The following is a 19,820-nucleotide window of genomic DNA, read 5'->3' on the forward strand; positions in this document are numbered from 1 at the left end:
GAGCATTTTAATTATTCAATATCAATCCAAGTATATGTTTTAGTAATGCCTAACTAATTGTCATGTGTCTTTGTTCAATATGTTAATGGCTAAAACTAAAGAGAAGGAAATTATGGAGAAGTCTCATTCAATTATATATCGTTGCATAAGTACTATGACCCACAAAAAGTTTATATCACATTATTTTATTGAATGAAACACCTATCCTTAAAGTACTTGAATTTTTTCTGCACGTTCTCTTGATTGTCTTCGATTTAAGGAGAGAGGGTACGAAGAACAATTGTTTTCTCCCTCTTTTTGTTTATTTTGTGTGTGTGTGTGTGTTTTGATCTATTAGAGGTCTACATCAAGTCAAACAATACAACTAGAGGCAACCATATCCCATCACTAGTTCTTCCTCATTCATTTGTTCAACACTCGAACTTAAAACCTCTCATATGAAGTTTTAAAATTTAACCATTGAAATGTTTTATGTTTATCTTATGTATCAACCAAAATGATCAGCTATAAGAGTGTAAGCGAGTCAAACTTACTCGCAAACTATTCAGACTCAACTCGTTTTCTAACTTGACTTGACTCAATTCTATTTGAGTTCAAACTATTCAATTATTTTAACGAGTCGAGTTTGAGGCCAATAATAATACTTGAGTCGAGTTTTGAGTCTAATTGAACTTTTAAATTTTATTATTTTTATATTTTATATATCATAAAATGTATAATTTATAAATATATTTAATATTATATATACATTATATATACTTATATATGTATTTAATTTTAACTTATAATCAAGTCAAGCTTAATCGAATCGAACTTGAGTTTTTGAATTTATAGTTGAGTAAGAGTTCGAGTTTAACAATTACGAAATTGATCAAGTTCAAGTCAAATTTCGAACTCAACATTTTCAAATCGAGTCCGATCGAGTTTGAATATTTTACTGTGTCGACTCGATTTGACTCGACTCGAATAGATCTCTAATAGGCTATGCAAGCCCATCACACTAGTTCAGTTCTTTGCCAAACCCGCCAAAAGCCCGATTATGTTTGGCCCAACTGTGAGCGGCCAGTTGCGGGACTTCGTTTCCAATTGGGCCGGATAGCCCAATTCCCGTCTCTCGTATCTAGGCCAGTAAGTCTCATTCAAAAGCCCAAATCATGCTGGGAGTTTTGCCCTTGATCCTCATCATCATGGCGTGGTGAGTTTCTTCTGCGTCTCCCATGGCGATTACGGGTCTCGGTTTCGCTTGCAGACCTCACCTCCCTCCCCGTTCTCCTCTTTTCTTCTGCGCTCGCAAGGTACCGTCTCTCTTTCTATCTCTTCCTCTCTTTACAGCCATCAATCATCGTTTCATTTATGTACAGGTTCGGTTCGGTTCTGTTGCGGCCGTCGAGTCGCTCGACGAGACAGAGGCTCTTAACTCAGACGGCAATCACGATTTTATTACTTCTCATGGAAGAGGCAAGCGTGGAGTTCTGAACTTCGTTTTGTTCAGAACGAGTTTAGGATTGTTTGTACATTGATTGCTTTGCTAACAGTTTTCTGACGGATTTGGAGTGATGCAGTTGGCGGCGATCGTGAGATGCCGGAATGGAAGAAGCTGAGCTCCAAAGATCTCGGGATCACTGCTTCGATGATTGCGAGGCCTACGAGAGTGGTTCTTAATGGCCTCAGGAGAAAAGGTATTGTACTCGTCCTTACATAATTAGGTTAGAGGTGGTTCTTATGCGTTTTATTTTCCATTATTTGCCAAATGAAGGCACTCTTTGTCACAGTAGTTGAGATGGAAGAAACTAATGAGCGTGGCGTCTGACCACTCGTTAATTTGAACTGTAGACTTATATAGCACACCGTAGCTGAAATTGCAGAAGCGCCAGTGTTCAAATTTCGAGGTGCCAGTTACAGTCCTTGCAAAACGTCCATTAACTTCTAAAATGGATTCTCCCACTAATATCCGAATATAACTATTGATTGAATATTAAATTTAATGATAATATAAAAAGAGTATGTACCCTATAAATAAATCATAATTATTTGTAATTGATACACAAATATTACATAATTAGCTCATAATCAATCTGTAGCGATGTACGACTCCTTCTTTAGTGTTAACTTTTTTATTCACCCTAATATTAGTTGAATAGTTAACCATGTGGAATATTAGTCACGTTAACCTTGCTCATATTCCAGGCTTTCTGATTAGATGAAGACAGGTTAGTGTTACACACTCATTGTGTATGCCTGGTGGCTTAGCATTTAGTGCAGTTCTGCATTCTTTTGTCACCTTGGAGTCCAAACCAAACCAACAGATCAATGTGCAATTTGGTTACTATTGCAGGCATGACTGGTTGCTTTAAAAGTACCCCTGACAATGAGCATTGGAGCCCACTACACTACCTCAGGAGTCAGGGCATTCCCTGGGCTTCATCTAAGGATCCCTGGTCTAGTTGCTTACTTGCTTGAACATGCTGTCTGCCAAGTACATATCCTGTCTAGGCTGCAGGCACGATCTACACATTTTAGACAAGTTTACTGTAAGTTTATGCTAAATGTCCAGGTGAAAACATTCTTTGTGGGGCTTAGAGAGCATATACATATATATGGAGCCATCTGCTATGGAAACATGTTCAATGTAGGCATTTTAAAAACTTTCATGGCACTGCTGATGGGGCTGGAAGCACCCATTGTGACCTATGGGTTCCCTCTATGCGTATAAACTATCTTGAGGTTGCCCAAAGTGGTTATTTAAGGCCATGCTTGCTCGAGGGATGTCCTAGCTCTCCATTACTCCTCTTCTGGAATATGAAACCCATCACCTTTCTTCTGAAAAAAAATACATTAACCCTGTTTAAATAGTTTTAAGTTTTTAACAGTTCTTCTGGTTTTTAAACTGTTTGTTCCTCGCTTCCTGTCATCATCTGGTGACTTGGAGTGCTACTTGACGCATTCATTGGTTAATTCTCTTGTTAAGAGTATTCCAAAAAAAAAATAAAAAATGGATTAACAGTTCATTACCAAGAATCAAACAATGATATTGGTGTAGACTATAAAGATTATAGCTAACCTCTTTAATCTTCTGCTTAAATGTTGTAGTGTGACTTCCCTTGGATGCATATTTCTCTAGGTCCGTAATTGCATGCTTTATAACTCCAAGGATTTTTGTAGACCCTGCCAAATTTCCTTTTTCTAATTTGAACTGCTTTAGCCAAGCTCGATGACAGTGTATTGTTTTCTGTGTCTCTGTAAACGTAAAGAGTTGCTTTGTGAAACATTACTGAGCCTTTTAGGACTCTTGCTGCATTATCTTTGGAGCTGTGGTGGAATCCAATTTTTTTTCCTGTAAACTTTCAACGTAGGTTCTGACTATGTTTATTCTTTGGGTCTTTGTAGTAAGTTATAATTCTGGTTATATTCTTTGATTTGGATGTAAAGTATCCATGCATGGTTTTGGGAAGATAAACATTAATCATTTTCTTATCATTTTGAAACCTTGTTCCATTCTTGCAGTGTCTTAATACCATTATTTTTTATATCCTTTTGTTGCAGGATATGACGTTTATCTTGTGGGAGGTTGTGTGCGGGATTTTATTTTGAAGCGTACTCCAAAAGACTTTGACATAATAACTTCAGCTGAACTTAGACAGGTTACTATTGCTTTCTTTTTATATGCTGATGATGTTTATGTTGTTACAAATGTCTTGGACATGTTGCTTCACTGCTTATGACTTTTAACACTTTGTGTCTGTATCATATCAAGGAAACTTTGCATTTCTGAGTTTGGATTTGGATTTTATTTCTATGTATACATTTTATGGCCAAGTCAATGAACTTGATGTCAAATTAGTGAAGATGATATCATCATAATAGACACTGAAGTAGATATGAAAAGGGTTAATATTAGGAAAATGGAAATCTAGAAGATTCGGACCTCATAGTTTTCCTGCATTGATGTTGAAAGTTCAAGTTACTTTGTAAGTTCATACATAGTAGTTAAAAGCGCGCCTGAGGCACGCCTAGGCGCAAGGCGCAGTGAGGCGAAGAGGCTTCCGCCTCATACCAGGTGGGGCGAGGTGACCTGCAAGAGGCGACCCTAGGCGAGACGAGGCGCAGTGAGGCGCACCTTGTGAATTTTTAAGCCATTTAAAGGAGAGAAATAGCCCAAGCCAGATCCGTATCCCTCATTTGACTCAAACGAACAGAGCCCTAGCCCCTTTCGACCCTTCGAAGCCCTTAGTGAGTTCGTTTGCGAGCCTTTGAACTAGCCGGAAGCCTTCGCGACTTCGTCTTTGAGCTTCGAACCAGGATCGTGAGTTCATCTTCAACATTTTGAAGAAGCACGACCTGCGCAATTTCGTTTCGAACCAGCCGGAGCCCTCGCGAGTTTGTCTGCCTGCCTTCGAAGCAGTTGTGAGTTCATCTGACTGCCTTCGAGCACGACGTGAGTTCGTCACGTCGCCTTCAACATTTCGAACCAGCTGCGAGATCATCTTTAAGCTTCGAACCTTTGTAAGTCTTCTTCTTCTTCTGCTTGCATCCTGCTGCCTGCTGCTTCTCTTCTTCTTCTTCTTCTTCTTCTTCCTGCTGCCTGCTTGCTGCGTGCTGCTGACTGCTGACTACTGACTGCTGCCTGCTCTTTTTCTTCTTGTTGTTCTTCTTCTTCTTCTTTATATGTAAGCTTATAAATTAAATATTTGGTTAATTAATGTAAGCTTATAAATTATAACTAATACATAATATTTATTCTTTTTACAGAAATTTACCTACTGTTTTTTAATTTATAATATTTAGTTTAATTAATGTAAGTTTATAAATTATAACTAATACATAATATTTATTCTTTTTATTGAAATTTAGCTACTGTTTTTTAATTTGTTTGGAAATGCATTATGTAAGTCTTAAATTTTAAATGGGTTATTGTCTGGATTAGGCTATTAGCTACTAATACAAAATGAGTTATTGCCTAATTTGCCTAAAATATATGATGCATTGTTTTTTCAGTTAGGATACGAGATACCAAGTCTGAAATCTTAAATGGATTTTGGTTCTGGATGTGAGGCCTCGGCAAAGAAAGATCCCGCATGGAAGTGTGCACATTTGGAGGATCAGAAAAATAGAAATAATTTGACTTGCAATTTTTGTGGTAAAGTCACAAGGGGAGGAATATTTTGGGCAAAACAACACATTCTCGGGGATTTTGAAATGTGAAAAAATGCTCTAAGTGCGCTGCTCATGTACGTGAGGAGATTAAAGAGTATATGTTGAAGAAAGATATGGAAAAGGAGGAAAATGAATTATTGCCCGACTTTGATGATATAGGTCATTACGGTGAAGATGAAGAAGATGAAGTTCAAGAAATTAACATTCGTGGCAAGAGAGTGCTTACTAGTGATGGAAGTAAAAGATCATACCAATCCAACTTGAAGAAACCAAAACAGAAGGGGCCTATAGACTTGTTTTTTACTCCTGATCCAAAGAAAGCGGTTCAAGCTAGGAAAGAAGGGAAGATGAAGCAAACATCAATAAATGAGGCGTGCAAGAAAGAACTAAGAAAAAATGCAATGGGAGATTTTGCTAGGTGGATGTATGATGCTCGAATACCATTTAATGCTGTACGTCTGAGTAGCTTTGCAGTGGCACTTGAATCGATTGGATAATATGGTCCTAGAATAAAGCCACTTAGCTATCATGAAGTGAGAGTTCCTTACCTAAAGGAGGAAGTTAGTCGAATGAAAGAGTTGTTGAAGGTCCATAAGGAGGAATGGACAAAATATGGCTACTCAATTATGTCTGATGGTTGGAGAGATTCGGTTGCTAATAAGGACATAATAAACTTTTTAGTGAACTCTTCAAGGGGATTAGTATTCATCAAGTCTATTGATGCTTCTAATATTGTCAAGAATGCAGATAGAATGTATAGATTACTTGATGAGATGGTAGAGGAAATTGGAGAATCAAATGTGATTCAAGTGGTAACTGACATTGCGTCAAACTATGTTGCAGCAGGTAAGAACTTATTTTTAGAACTACTTTCTATAGTCTATATATTGTTTATTTTAATATTTTAATGGCTTCATTCCTTGATTTTTGAACAGAGAGATTGTTGGAAGTAAAGAGGCCACATTTATATTGGACACCGTGTGCTACTCATTGCATTGATTTAATTTTGGAGGATATTGGGAAGATGCCTTCAATTCATGCAACTTTGAAAAGGGCAATTTTTTTGAATGGCTATATCTATAACCGTGTTGGCGTTGTCAACTTGATGAGACAGTTCACTGGAGGAAAGGAGTTACTAAGACCTGCAGTTACAAGATTTGCAACTGCCTTCATCACCCTTCGTTCAATCCATCTTCAAAAGAACAACTTGAGGAAGATGTTTACTTTTGAAGATTGGAATACTACTAAATAGGCAAAGGAGGCGGCTGGCAAAAGAGCAGCTACTATTGTTTTGATGCCTACTTTTTGGAGTACCATCGTCTATGCTCTTAAGTTAACAGGTCCACTTGTTCGTGTACTCCGTTTGGTTGATGGGGAAAAGAAGCCTACAATGGGATACATTTATGAAGCAATGGATAGGGCTAAGGAAGCCATAGCTAAGGCTTTTGGTGAGAGAGAGGATAAATTCAAGGAGGCATTTGAAATTATTGATACGAGGTGGGGATGCCAACTCCATCAACCGTTGCATGCAACTGCACACTACTTGAATCCAGAATTTTTCTATTCAAATCCCAACATTTTGCAAGATGAAGAAATTATGACGGGTTTGAACAAATGTATTGCAAGGTTACTGCCAACTATTGAAATACAAGATAAAGTTTCAAATGAGTTGGAAAAATAGAATGCCGCTAGTGGCGTCTTTGGAATTAGTTTGGCAGTGAGACAAAGGAAGACAAAAGCACCAGGTAAAGTGGCATTTGTACTACCTCTTTCTTTTTGAAAATTATTTTTGCTATTTACCTAGTAGGTATTCATTTAAAATTTATTTTATAACAGCGCAATGGTGGATGACATATGGATCAACAACTCCGAACTTGCAAAAGTTTGCTGTGAAAATTCTTAGCCTCACGTGTAGTGCTACCGGCTGCAAAAGAAATTGGAGCATATTCCAACATGTAAGTCATTAGTATATCATGGATTAATTTTTACAGAACAAGAACTACCAATCTACTGCTTTTTAGAATCATTATTAACCATATTAATTTAAACTTTTTGCAGCTTCATAGCAAAAGGAGAAATAGGCTATCCCAGCAACGCTTGAATGATTTGGTATTTGTGAAATATGATCGAACTCTGAGGCGTCGATACGACAAACGTGACACCATTGATCCCATCCTCCTAAAGGACATTGATGATAGTAATGAATGGTTGATTGGTAGGATGGATGGTGATTCTGATGAGGATGATGAACTTGTGTTTGAAGATGTTAATTTGACTTAGGATTCTGTTGCTAGAGCTGCTGGACTAAATAACCCCCTGCATCAATCTAGATCAAGAATAAATACAAATATGCCATCATCGTCTGGAGGAAGAGGAACGGCTTCATCTAGTAGTGCAACCAGTGCTAGGGGTCGGACCACAATGTTGGAACTTGTAGATGAGGATGAAATCCAAGCGGATAGTGCAGAGGCGACGATATTGGAGAAAAGATGAAGGAGGATTAAGATGTTGGAGAAAACAGTTCTGATGATGAAGAGGAAGATGATGATATTTTCGCCGACTTAGTTGATGATGAGTGATGAGTGATGATTAAGGAGGATTTTTAGATTTTAGATTTTGAAATCTTTTATTGTACTCTTTTCTTTTGATGTTGAACTATGTTGAATTGTTGATGCTTTTGGGCTTCGTCTTGGCAATTTTATTAAATTTCCAATTTTGTTATTGAATGTTTTGGCATTTTAAATTCTAATATCACTAGATATTCATATGTTCATATATAAATTACCCCAAATAGATATTTTACACCATTTTAATAATTGTGCGCCTCACCTTCGTGAGGTGCGCGCCTTCGCCTCGCGCCTCTGCTCGCCTCGCGCCTCTGACTACTATGAGTTCATAAAGTCAGTGCATCAAGTTATTCTTCCATTATGTGTGGACTACTTAAACTGTGTCAACATTGACAGCTTTATTTGTTATAAGAGTTCTTTACTTGAATCAAGTTGTGTAAAAGTACGTCATTTTGTTATTACATGGCAATCAATTTGCTGTTAATATGTATAATATTATGATGAAAATGCCTGCATGAGCCTTTAACCTGTGTTCGGTGTATGCTCTTAACTCACAAATCCATTTCAAGTTGCGTTTAATATGTTTAGTATTATAACGAAAATGCCTACGTGAGCCTTTAATTTATGATTGGTTTATGCCGTATTTTGCAGGTGATGAGAACATTTTCACATTGTGAAATTGTTGGAAAACGGTTTCCCATTTGCCACGTGCACATTGATGATGCTATTGTGGAGGTTTGTCATCTTTGGGTGATCTCTTGCTTGTTTAGCAATTGGATTTGGATATAACCAGTTATGTGGTTAATGTTGTAACCATTTATGCTGCCCGCATCTGGCTTAAAATTTACGGGACTTCCTTCTGTTTCTTTCTGATGTAATTGATTTCTGGTTGCTAATTAGGTGTCTAGTTTTAGCACTCGTGGGAAAAAGTTCAATAGGGACTTGGATTATGACTTTGGAATGCGCAGTTGTTGCGATGAGAAGGATTATATTCGTTGGAAGAATTGTTTGCAGCGGGACTTCACTATTAATGGGTTGTTAAATGACCATTGAAACTCTTAATTACTTAAACTACAATTCCTGTTAAAATGTGTTTTTGATTCTCTGTTTGACTTTCTGTCAGTTACCTTGTTCATGAGGATGTTCACATATATTGTAGCTGCTTCCTTTTAATAGTCTTCCCCCTTTTGCAGGTTGATGTTTGATCCATATGCAAACTTGGTGTATGATTACATGGGAGGAATGGAAGATATTAGAAAAGCTAAAGTGTGCATGTATCTCTTTACAGCTGTAGTTCCTTGAATTATGTCAGAATTGTTGGCAATGTACATTGTTCTCACACTAGTTTACTCCATGGTCATAGGTGCGGACTGTGATTCCTGCAACTACTTCTTTTCAGGAGGATTGCGGTAAGCTTTTGTATGCATTTTTCCTCCTTTTGCTTTTATATGTATCATATCATGCAAAATGGTAGAAGGCCTCACTTAATATCTAGGTTGTTATTTTTGATATTGAGGGCACAGCTAACTTTAGCTTGATTTTGCTGATTTGGCATACCACTGCATCTTAAATGCTCTGATTGAAGTGTTGAGCCCATTTGTTTTTTTTTTTTTTTAATTTTAAATAAAGGTTTCTGTACCTTATGTACACAGTTATGTGTCAGAAAAGGGGATTCTAAATATTCATTGGTTGGGTTAAGAGTGACTGACTCCAAAAAGGACAAGAAAATCCACTAGAAAGAACTGGGTATCATCTGCACACACACATGTATCAAATAGATATGGGCATGCATGTGCCTGCACTTCTCATGTCTCATGAAATTAATAGACAACTTTTTTTGCAGCTCGCATTCTTCGTGCTGTTAGAGTTGGTGCCCGTTTGGGCTTTCGTTTTACGAGGGAAACAGCTCATTCTGTTAAAAATTTATCTTGCACGGTATTAAGACTTGATAAGGTACCCAAGGAGCCATTGCTTGCAGTTTATTTTGCATTAAATCAGCATGCAGATGTTACTGGCAGAAATATTTTCTTTTTGAAACACATTTTAGGGAAGACTCCTCATGGAAATGAACTATTTGCTAGCATTTGGTTCTGCTGAGGCTTCTCTGAGGTTATTATGGAAATTTGGGCTTCTAGAGATACTTCTACCCATTCAGGTATTATAATATTTGACTTCTGTTAATTGCTCATTGTTACTAGATTGCAATTTTATTAGTTTCCCATGTAGGCAGCATATTTTGTTTGCCATGGTTTTCGGAGACGTGACAAGAGAACTAACTTGCTTTTGGTAAGTTCAAATACTTAAGTCTTTGATTCAGTTTTTAATATTTTCTACACAAGGTATGTAAATCTTTTAATTTTGCATTTGGTGTGACTTTTTTTCACACGCATTCAAAACCAACAAACAAAGCCTTAAGTCCCACTAGGTGGGGTCATCTAATGAATCCATTTTCGCTAATTTACACGATCTTCGGTAGTTTCCTTTGATAGTGTGAGAGTTGTTGAATCCTTAAGGGCCATTGGTATCACTGTCAAAAATTATAAAAATAAAAATTGGAAACGAAAACTAAAAATTATGAGCAAAAACTTAAAACCAAAAACTGGCAACCTGTTTGGTTAATATTTTTAGAGCTAAAACAAATTAAAAACTTGATTAAACAAATGCTCATTTTTGTTCTTGAATCAAATAGTGATTAAAAAATATGATTAAAATAATAAAAGTACAAAGTAATATAAATTAAAAATACTATAGTAAAAATAAAAATTATTATAATTATTTTATTTAATTATTATATTTAAAAATTCACATATAAAATTCACTTTAAAAGAACAATCTTATTGTATATGAAAACTGAAATCAAGTGAAAATATTTTGTAATTGGCTTTTATTATTTATATTTTTGAAATTTTATATGCATTTTTTATTTAATTATATTTTATATTCAGATCATCATTTTATTTTAATTTTAATTAAAAAGTGTAGATGAAATGAATGATTTAATCCAAAAGAGTTAATTTTGGATACTAAAATATTTTGGCATCAAGTCGGCAAAACAATTGAAAATCATAAATTTTGGTTTTCTAATTTTTTCCCAAACAGCTGAAAACCATTAACAGAAATATAAATCTGACAACTTAAACAAACACATTTTCATAATCTATTTCTTAGAAAATTTAAAATAGAAACGATACCAAACAGACTCTTACCATCTTACTCCATCTGCCACCAACTGATAACGAGGTCACTTCTTCTTACTGATGCACTATTTGCCCTATGTTGCATACCCCTGAACCATATTAAGTCGCCACTCTCTTCTCTTATCTTCTATAGGTGCTTTGCGTAATTTACTGCAAATATTTTCATTAACAAATCTTTATCTTAAAAACAAATTCTCAAAAGGCTTATGCCTTGCCTTTTGAGGGTTAAAACTCCTTCGCCTTTTAAAACATTGATCTTGACAATCAAGTTTAATCTTTTCTTCAATATTCCTCCTACCATGATTGAAATTATATTTCATATATTATATCTTATTTCTACCCCTAGATTCTAAAAGCTTCAACTCCATCCATTCTTTTTTTGATAGCAAAAGAGAATTTCATTAATAGGGAATACATCTCCCAATAAAAATCTAGGACAAACCAGAAAAAAGAACTAAGAACAACAAAGAGAAAAATCATCAAGCTAGCAAGTTCCTCCAATCTCTTTGTAAATCCTGAAAAACTAGCACCCCCAAGTATTCCAAACCCAACAAATCCCTAAAGATTTTACTACATCCTTAGTTTCATCAATCAAGACAATATCGTTTGCGAACAACATAAGCATGAAACCTCATTTTGGATAATGCTAGTAAGGTCATCCACCACTAATGCAAAAATATAAGGGTCAATTAAATCCTTGATGTACACCTATTGTGATTGGAAAATCCCTATTTTTAACCTGTCGTCCTAAAACTAGTCATCACTCTATTGTCCATATCCTTAATGATATCAGTATACCTATTGCATACTCCATTTTTTAACTTTTTCCTGGAACCCACCTCAGAACTTTCCTAGGTACCCGACCATAGGCCTTCTCTAAGTCAATAAAAACATTCTTTTCTATAAACTTTTCCATTAATCTTCTCAAAAGATATATAGCTTTTGTAGTTGATCTCCTAGGCATAAAACCAAATTGGTGTTCTAAAACCCTCCTTTCTAACCTTAGTATTTAATCAAGTGCCTTTTTTCACAGATTATTGTATGGCACATGTTTTTAATCCCATGATAGTTATTACAATTTTGAACATCTCTTTTATTTCTGTGTATGAATATTATGTTGCTTTCCTTCATTTGTGTAGCATTTTCTTAGTTCTTGCTGCTACTTATCAAGTACACCCAAACCACCTTTCTGCCAAACGAAGAAAATAAAAAGTCAATATTGCATTATTGAGCTGGGCCCATTTCAAATCAGAAAAAGGAGGGAAGTTCCTACTTATAATGTACACCTGAAAGGACAAAACCCAACCCCATGCCCCCAAAACAGAGAAAAAAGAAGGTCAATATTGCATTAGTGAGTGAGGCCCAATTCTGTTGAACATGTGCTCCTTGGGCCATCCATTTCAAAAAGTGGTCCATTGGATTGCTTTTAGTTCTATTTTTCTTAATGATGCTCGCTAGGGCCTTGTGACAGGCTAAAATAGTTGACCGTTACATTAAAAGTTCAAAATTTAATGTAATTTAGTTAAATTAATGAAACTTAACTGAAGAAATAATGCTAATGTCATTAAAATTTATTCGGTTTTGGTTTTGGATTGGTTTATGCTTTAATGAACTGAATTAACTTGATTCAGTTTCAGCATCAGTTTTATCAAAACCTGATTGAACAAACAGATTTGGAGCCCTATTAATTATATTTCCATTAGCCTTACTATTTGAGCTGTTAGGTTATGGAGCATTATTTTTGTTAGATTACCACTTTATCTAAAAACTTAAGCTGTTACGTTATGGGCCAACAATGTATATCAAGCGTTAACGCTCCCCCACATGTGTAGAGATAAACACACAATAGAGAACACCCATTACAGGGAATACAATTATTTTTTATTCACCAAACATTAAATGCGGGCACCAAGATTAGAACCCAGGATCTTTTAGTAACCAGCTCTGATACTATGTTAGATTACCACTTCATCTAAAAGCTTGAGCTGCTAGGTTACAGGCTAACAATGTATATCAAGCTTTAACAATTTTAATTGTCATTAGTGAGTGGAGTCTTTCTCCTTCTACTGCCGTGTCAAATTATTTCTTTGACACATGCTAGAAAAATGACCATGCTTTGCATGGGCCAATTTAAGCCAAAAGGTACTTGCAATTTGATCAAATAAGAAAAAAAATCCCTGCTGATCCAAACCTGCCTCCTGACTCAAACCTGTGTGAAATCCGGCTTAAAGAATACATTCATTTTTATCAAATATGGTAAAAAGTACTCACTGATCAAACTCATCCACCCACATCAATTCCGCCTACATCAAATGAATGAACATAAAGGGCACCACGTGGCAGCATCCCAAGGAAGCAAACCCCAACTTTAATATATGTTGTGGATTGTGACATCAATAGTTCATCCATTTTTACCCATATGGATAAGGAAAGGAGTTGGTATGGCTATTATCTCAAATTATGCTGCCTCATATCCCAGTCCTTTCTGTTATAATGATGCATCCTCAAGCCCCACTTGGACAATACCACTGCAAAAACCTTGGGCAAATAGGCTTGAGATTTCAAACCCTGATCAAACTTGAGTGGAAAAGGGTTGAGTGACTGGGTTTTATCTGCTTTCGGTGGGCACGACCTCCCACCTCCCTGTCATTCAAACATGAATAATGACCATGGTTCATGAATGGTTGTGTATTTTTTATTGTAATATTTTTGAAAATTTTTACTCTTTTAAAAAAGATCCCAGTATGGTGCATAATAAAGTCTGTTTGATTGTAGCTTTTGAATTATGTTAAGAGTTTTTATATACATTTCTCAGGTATAATTTTGAAAGGCTTGCAAATCAGTAAACCAGAACTTTAATATACGTTACTTTGATATGATTGTGAAATGCCTGCAAAGGGCATCATACGATTTAATTCTCTTTGGTTTTTTATCTGCAGTCTCTGTTTGCTAACATGGATAAGCTTCTGTCTCCTGATCGCCCATGCCATAGTAGCTTATGGTAAGAACTTTGCCAGTGATATGATGCTTAATTTATATTTGAATTTGTTGTTTCTGAATTTAAAAAATATTGAATTTTATGACAACAGATCATCATGAGTTTCTATTTATTGCTGCTTGCTGTAGTTAGATAAGTTCAAGCTTCAATATCCAAAACCTGCTTCAGTTACAAGCCCGAATAATGACTGTGGATCTGCATAGTTCGTCCTCATATCTAGTTAAATGCTCTGGGCCCTGGTTGATTGCAGTCAACAACTTTGGTTTTGTTTTAAGATTAAAATGAGTGAATGCAGATTTTGTTGTCCAGTATAAATGAGTGAATGAAAATTTTGTAGGCCAGTATCTTAAGGCACATATGTAGAGGAATCTCATTGAATACATTTATTTTTGCTAACATGGCAATTTATGTTTAACCTCTAATAGAGGAAAAATGCATTGATAGGGTCTAGGATGAAGTCATAGAATAGCCTTGGTGCTTCTTGGTAGTTCCACACTAATATCTTATCTCGTTTTCAGTTGGTTTTCTCACGTAAATTTTTGTTTCCTGTCGTTGGACCTATAATTTGCTTGGAGAATCCATAGAATAGCTTGATCATCTCAAAAATGTAAAACTAAGTGGCCTTGATTTTATGTTACCACTGGATGTAGACCTGTGGGATGCAGAGGTTTATTTGTTTTTTTTTCTTTATTTAAAATTTATTAGTTGAGTTTCATATATAGGCTTCTTTTGTTACTTTGCAATGGCCACTTAAATAATGCTTAATACACGACAGAAATGAAATTGTGTCATGTGATGTGACTTAACATGGCAACATACACTCAAATTTCGATTCCAAAATGAAGTACATGAAATTGTATGCGAAAAATTCAATTTTATTAAATCAAATGTGGGTATAGAATCTCTGTGTGTGTCCTTTGCAAGAGAAGCAAATCCTATGATTCGATCTCCTTGGGAACTTTGATCGAGGGCTAATAGCTTGGTCTTGAATGAAGGAATTGCAGCAGCACTCACACCTTTTCTTTGATTTTATTTATTATAGATAAGTAAAAAGGAATGCTTATCTAAATGCACATGGGGCTTAAGTGACATGACAATATTTTTATGGCTATTGTGATGTGACACATGGCAGTAATTTTATTGCTCTGACGTCTTAAATGAAGCCCATGACACTTGTCCAATTTTTATGTGTACTTATTATCATTTACTTGGATTATTTTAGTGGGGCTTAAGTGATATATGGCATTATTTTTTGGTCATTATGACGTCACTCAAGGCACCGAATGATGACACATGGCAATAACTAATTGCATTGAGAAGATCATCTCAAATGAAGTCAATACACTTTTTCATTAATCAGAGTTAAAATAATTAGTCAAATGAATTTTTATCTTTACTAATTAGATTATAATTATGCACTGGTTTTTTAAAGCCTACAAACATTCCCCACTTCAAAATTGGGTTGCTGGCTAAGTCTTGGACAATACACACATGAACCACAAACCAATTTTAAAGTTAATGGGCTTATATACGGGTTTTTTGGGGGATATTTAAATATTTGTTTTCATGGATCTGGCCCAAATAGGTCATGAAGGGTTCATTTTATTACCATTTTGCCTTCCAAATAGTGTGAAAGTCTGGGGAAGCCCTAATACACCTCTCATTTGTTCTTCTTACTTTAGCAAAGTGCAACCTCAATTTAGGATTTTTTCTTCTTTGGAAAAATATGCTCAGTATGCATCCATTGGTTGTTCATAGAAGACGTCTGCTCATTACTCTTCCAAAAGACTCTGACACAATCCTAGTAGGCATCCTTTATTCTTTAGCTATACATATTATTTTATTGTTCCATTAATACTGCAAAAAATTGTGTTACATTTAGGTATTGCAAGTGATGCTGCCTGAGGTAGTACCAAATTTCTGTTCACCCAATGAATTGAGTTATTCTCACACGTGGAGCCATTCATATATATATATATATATATAGTGTGTGTGTGTGCACATATGTATAATGTTATGACAAAGCAATAGTGAGTGAGTAGTTAGTGTGTTCATTTGAAGTGACTAACCATCTTTTATATACGTAGATCCATTTACATGTACGAGGTACATGGCTATTATTCAATCTTCATCCATTGATATGATGGGATCTCATTGATTTGACTTGACATGTGTGTGTGCGTGTGTTTCTTCAAAACAAATTTAACAGTCTTGTGCAAGGCCTTCACACACACATATACTTAGATCATTGTTTAGTCTTTGGTGCATTAGGTGTTGTCATTATTGTTCTTCTTGGGCTGCACCTTTTTTTTTTTGTCCACTTTTCTACCTCAAAGATTTAAGCTTTTAAGATACATCACTTTCCCGTGTTCTACACATTGTTTTGATTCTTGGGTGAGCAGCTGGTTTTGGAACTCAAAAACTACTTTCAGTTAGGTTCATTTGTGGGCTCATATGTTTAAGGTACCTTGTACAGTTGCTCTTGAAGGACCAGTGGTCAACAAAGGGAAAAGGAAGATTCTGTTTAAGCATTTGAGCAGTCCTCCTATTCGTGTATGAAGGTAACAGGGATACAACCCTTCACTCTCAATACTTCTAGAGCAGCATCAATTTCCCCTAAGCAGCCTTATTTATTTGCTTCTACCTTCGTCCTATGGTCAATGAGGATGTCAACAAAGTTGGAAGTCAAGAGAGCAACAATAGTCAACAACCATACTTCAAGTGTCAAAGGAGATATAGTCAGGCAGACAAGGCAATTATTCCTCAAGGTGGTATAATGACGCTATTTGATGGCATTCCTAGTTCTTATCTGCTAGTCAAAGGAATGATAAACATGGTTACGTTGTTTATTCATTACATCTTTATTCTCTTATACTCATTTTTTTTTAACCTAATTTCCCACTTGATTGGTCGATATTCAAGTTGGCTTGGAGCTTTACTTGATGGGCAAGCCTATAGTGAAAAGTATCTTTTGAGTTCAGATGTAGTTGACTTGGCCTTCATTCATTGAATAATGAGAGAGTTGCTAGTGATTTCCTTACGGAATTAGCTGCAAACGGTTGAGAGAAAGGGGAGACGGCGCCACAGGTTGCCCTATTATTAAGTCCAATGCTCCTTGAATAGAAACTTACATTTTCAAGGATGTGATCTTTGAGCATCTAATTGCTCTTGCCATGGGAATTATTGTGAAGGTCAAGTTGGGCCAACTTCCATTCAGAAAGTCCATGCATGGTGTCCTTGTCAGCATTTTTTATTCTACTATTCATATGCGAGTGGATTTTCTCCTCTACAAACAAATTCTTTTTAAACGAAGCGAACCACTTGCTTTGCCAGCCTTAAAACACACCTTAATGCAGCCTTTATTAATTAGAATATTGTAGCATGGTGGAGCAACTTATTGGGAGTTGGCCTCATTGAGGGATCATGCTAAGCATGAGCAACTAAGGAGCAAATGGAATTCTTTGGAAGTACCAGAGAAGGTACTACAGTAGTCCATTTTAGCTAATGAGCATCAGCTTGTCATGAGGAGCAGATAATTAGCTTGAACAATAAGCTCTGCTCATTTTGTTGAGTTGTCTTGTACTCCTGTTTTGTACATTCTTAACCTAACCTCTCAATGAATTTTCTTTCGCTATATATTTAAAAAAAAAATAATCCTGAGTCAAGAGGAGGTGATCGACTTAAAGACCATGCTCATTCTTCACCTCTTTTAGAAGGACTGCACATTGGAAAATTACTCCGTAGCAGCAAGAATATATAGGTGCCCTAGTGAAGATTTTGGTAATGGACTTGCTATATCCATACCCCATGTTACAAATGGCCAAGAGGCTATTGTGGGATGTGATGGTTTTGGAGGTTGGTTGATTTAATTAGCTTGATACTGGTAGGCTTGCATACTCCATAGAATCATACGCCATTGTTGGTCTAGAATAGCCAATCCATTAACTCTGTAATGCATCTGGAGTAGAAATTGATGTGCTATACAAACTCCAGAATGTGTCATCTTTAAAGCTGCCTGTCTTCTTTAGCCTCCAACTGGCACAGAAAAAGGCCATCCTAGGATCTCTTATAAAATAAAGAGTCTTTGTAGTATATAAATTGGCTAGCTCATCATTATACTTGTCATATGACACATTTTAGAGTTTGCCATGCTGCAAGTAATCGTAATAGGCAATCAACAGTCTTCAACATCAACATTACGGACAATTATTGCATTATTTTCCTCATCCTCACCTGAAAAGAGCTTAAATTGTGCACAACCTTTAAAAAGGAAAAAAAAAAAAAAAAACCAGCTTGGTTGAAAATCCTGTTAAGGACGGTTAGGCAAAACTTAGGGTGGTGGTGTTGTATGTGATTTAAACTACTAAATCACTCCACCAAATCCAAGTTAGTTATGGATACTTGTGGCTTGGATGCGCATAAATTATGAACCTACTTAAAAAGTTGTCTATTAATGGGTATTCAAATTATTTTATGATTTGATCATTCGCATGCAACAACAATTAAAAAAACTAAATGATAAGTTGGAAATAAAATGATCATTTCCTTCATTTTGTTAAAGTTGGTTACTAAAAAAATTTTACACAACTTTGTTACATAGGAATAAAGGAATAAGAAAAACAAGTAAATTAAATCTAGACATTCACTACAGGGTCTTTAACTCTTTACGAGCCTCTTCTAAAAATCCATGCATGGTCTCGAAGCCAATCACCTCCTTTAGGTTTGGAGTTGCCTCCTCAATGGCCTGAAGCTTCTCATTCAAACTAGTCTACTCATGCTCAGTAAGCAAGCTGGAGTTCATTAGCAGAGACAGCCACCTGAAGTACCTTTGCTCATGCTTCTAGGGACTCCAATTCGCACCTTATTTGGTCACGTTTAGCGTGAACCTAAGTTACCTCATCCCTCAATGAGTTGCTCCCTTCAACCACCATGTTTTGACTGCTATAGGTTGCATCATTGTGGATTTCATTGTTGGCAATGTGAGAGGTTTGTTCACGATTGGAAATCCTGTATGAAAAGCTCTGCTATAGTGCAAAAAAGAATTTGGTGACTCCATATATTGCTCGGCATGATCATGTAGTTGAGACACATAAACTCTTTGCATATGAATAGTGGAATAAATGCTGTCAAAAACTCCTTTAGAGCATGGATTCTCTTAGTGGAAGTTCATCTTTTATCATTCTTAGCATTTCCCATGGTAAGAGCATCTCAATCGCGTATTTGGCAAGCATTATAGTTGGTAATGGGGTGACTAGCAGCAACGCCTCCCCTTTCTACCAAACCATTTGCAATTGCGTTCATAAGGCTATCTCTAGCAACTCTTTCCATAATGAATGAACATCATGCCGACTACATCCTAGCTCAAAACAAACTCTTCACTAGAGGCTAGCTTGTCAAGTGAAGCTCAAAGGTCAGCTTGAATATTTATATCACTTTGGGCCTAGAAGCAAATGAGAAATTAAATTAACCAAAAAAAGGTATAAAAGAACGAGAATATAAGATCAATAAACAATGTAACCGAGCTTATTATTCTTTCAATTGGTATAGAAAGGCTATGAATGCCATCAAACAGTGTCATGTTATCACATGTAAGCTTACTTCCCGTATTGATGTGACTAGATCTCCCTTGACGTTTGAAGAATGATTGTCGATCATAATAGCTTTCTTGACTTCCAACTTTGCTAACATCCTTATTGATAATAGGATGGAGGGTAGAAGTGATGTAGGACGGGTAAGGGTGTCCTAGTCCTATAGTTTCAACCTTCACACAGGCACATACACTCATGACACTTTGATTTAAGAACTCAATTAACTAAATATAAACACAATAAATCAAGCTTTATTTCACATGTTGTTGAATTTTTAAACGGTGTATGATGCTGTTCAGAAATAAGTCCCAAGAGT

At 36.0% G+C, this 19,820-nt stretch overlaps 1 protein-coding gene and 1 long non-coding RNA gene across 5 annotated transcripts in view; both read left to right on the forward strand.

Annotated features, from left to right (window-relative positions):
* Positions 1-1,116: 1,116 nt before the first annotated feature.
* LOC131160410 (uncharacterized) overlaps positions 1,117-19,820 on the forward strand; it is a 35,667-nt gene continuing 16,963 nt past the window's right edge. The window contains exons 1-14 of one of the 4 annotated variants that reach the window (XR_009138038.1): positions 1,171-1,295; positions 1,362-1,458; positions 1,563-1,679; positions 3,544-3,641; positions 8,373-8,456; positions 8,622-8,755; positions 8,915-8,987; positions 9,085-9,130; positions 9,565-9,674; positions 9,769-9,876; positions 9,948-10,007; positions 13,858-13,919; positions 16,393-16,477; positions 16,582-16,684. Coding sequence is in view for 2 of the 4 variants with exons in the window: in XM_058116069.1 (XP_057972052.1) it covers positions 1,218-1,295; positions 1,362-1,458; positions 1,563-1,679; positions 3,544-3,641; positions 8,373-8,456; positions 8,622-8,755; positions 8,915-8,987; positions 9,085-9,130; positions 9,565-9,674; positions 9,769-9,876; positions 9,948-10,007; positions 13,858-13,919 (1,067 nt within the window). In the remaining 2 variants the exon portion in view is untranslated. Of the gene's footprint in view, positions 1,296-1,361; positions 1,459-1,562; positions 1,680-3,543; positions 3,642-8,372; positions 8,457-8,621; positions 8,756-8,914; positions 8,988-9,084; positions 9,131-9,564; positions 9,675-9,768; positions 9,877-9,947; positions 10,008-13,857; positions 13,920-16,392; positions 16,478-16,581; positions 16,685-19,820 lie in introns of all 4 variants that reach the window. The other 3 variants (XM_058116069.1, XR_009138037.1, XM_058116070.1) reach the window with 3 other exon arrangements.
* LOC131160411 (uncharacterized) lies at positions 4,787-7,878 on the forward strand. The gene is made up of 4 exons (XR_009138039.1): positions 4,787-6,000; positions 6,090-6,899; positions 6,991-7,109; positions 7,213-7,878. It is a non-coding gene; the product is annotated as an uncharacterized LOC131160411 (long non-coding RNA).

This window comes from Malania oleifera, chromosome 7, assembly GCF_029873635.1.
Source record: "Malania oleifera isolate guangnan ecotype guangnan chromosome 7, ASM2987363v1, whole genome shotgun sequence".
NCBI classification, from domain to species: Eukaryota; Viridiplantae; Streptophyta; class Magnoliopsida; order Santalales; family Ximeniaceae; genus Malania; species Malania oleifera.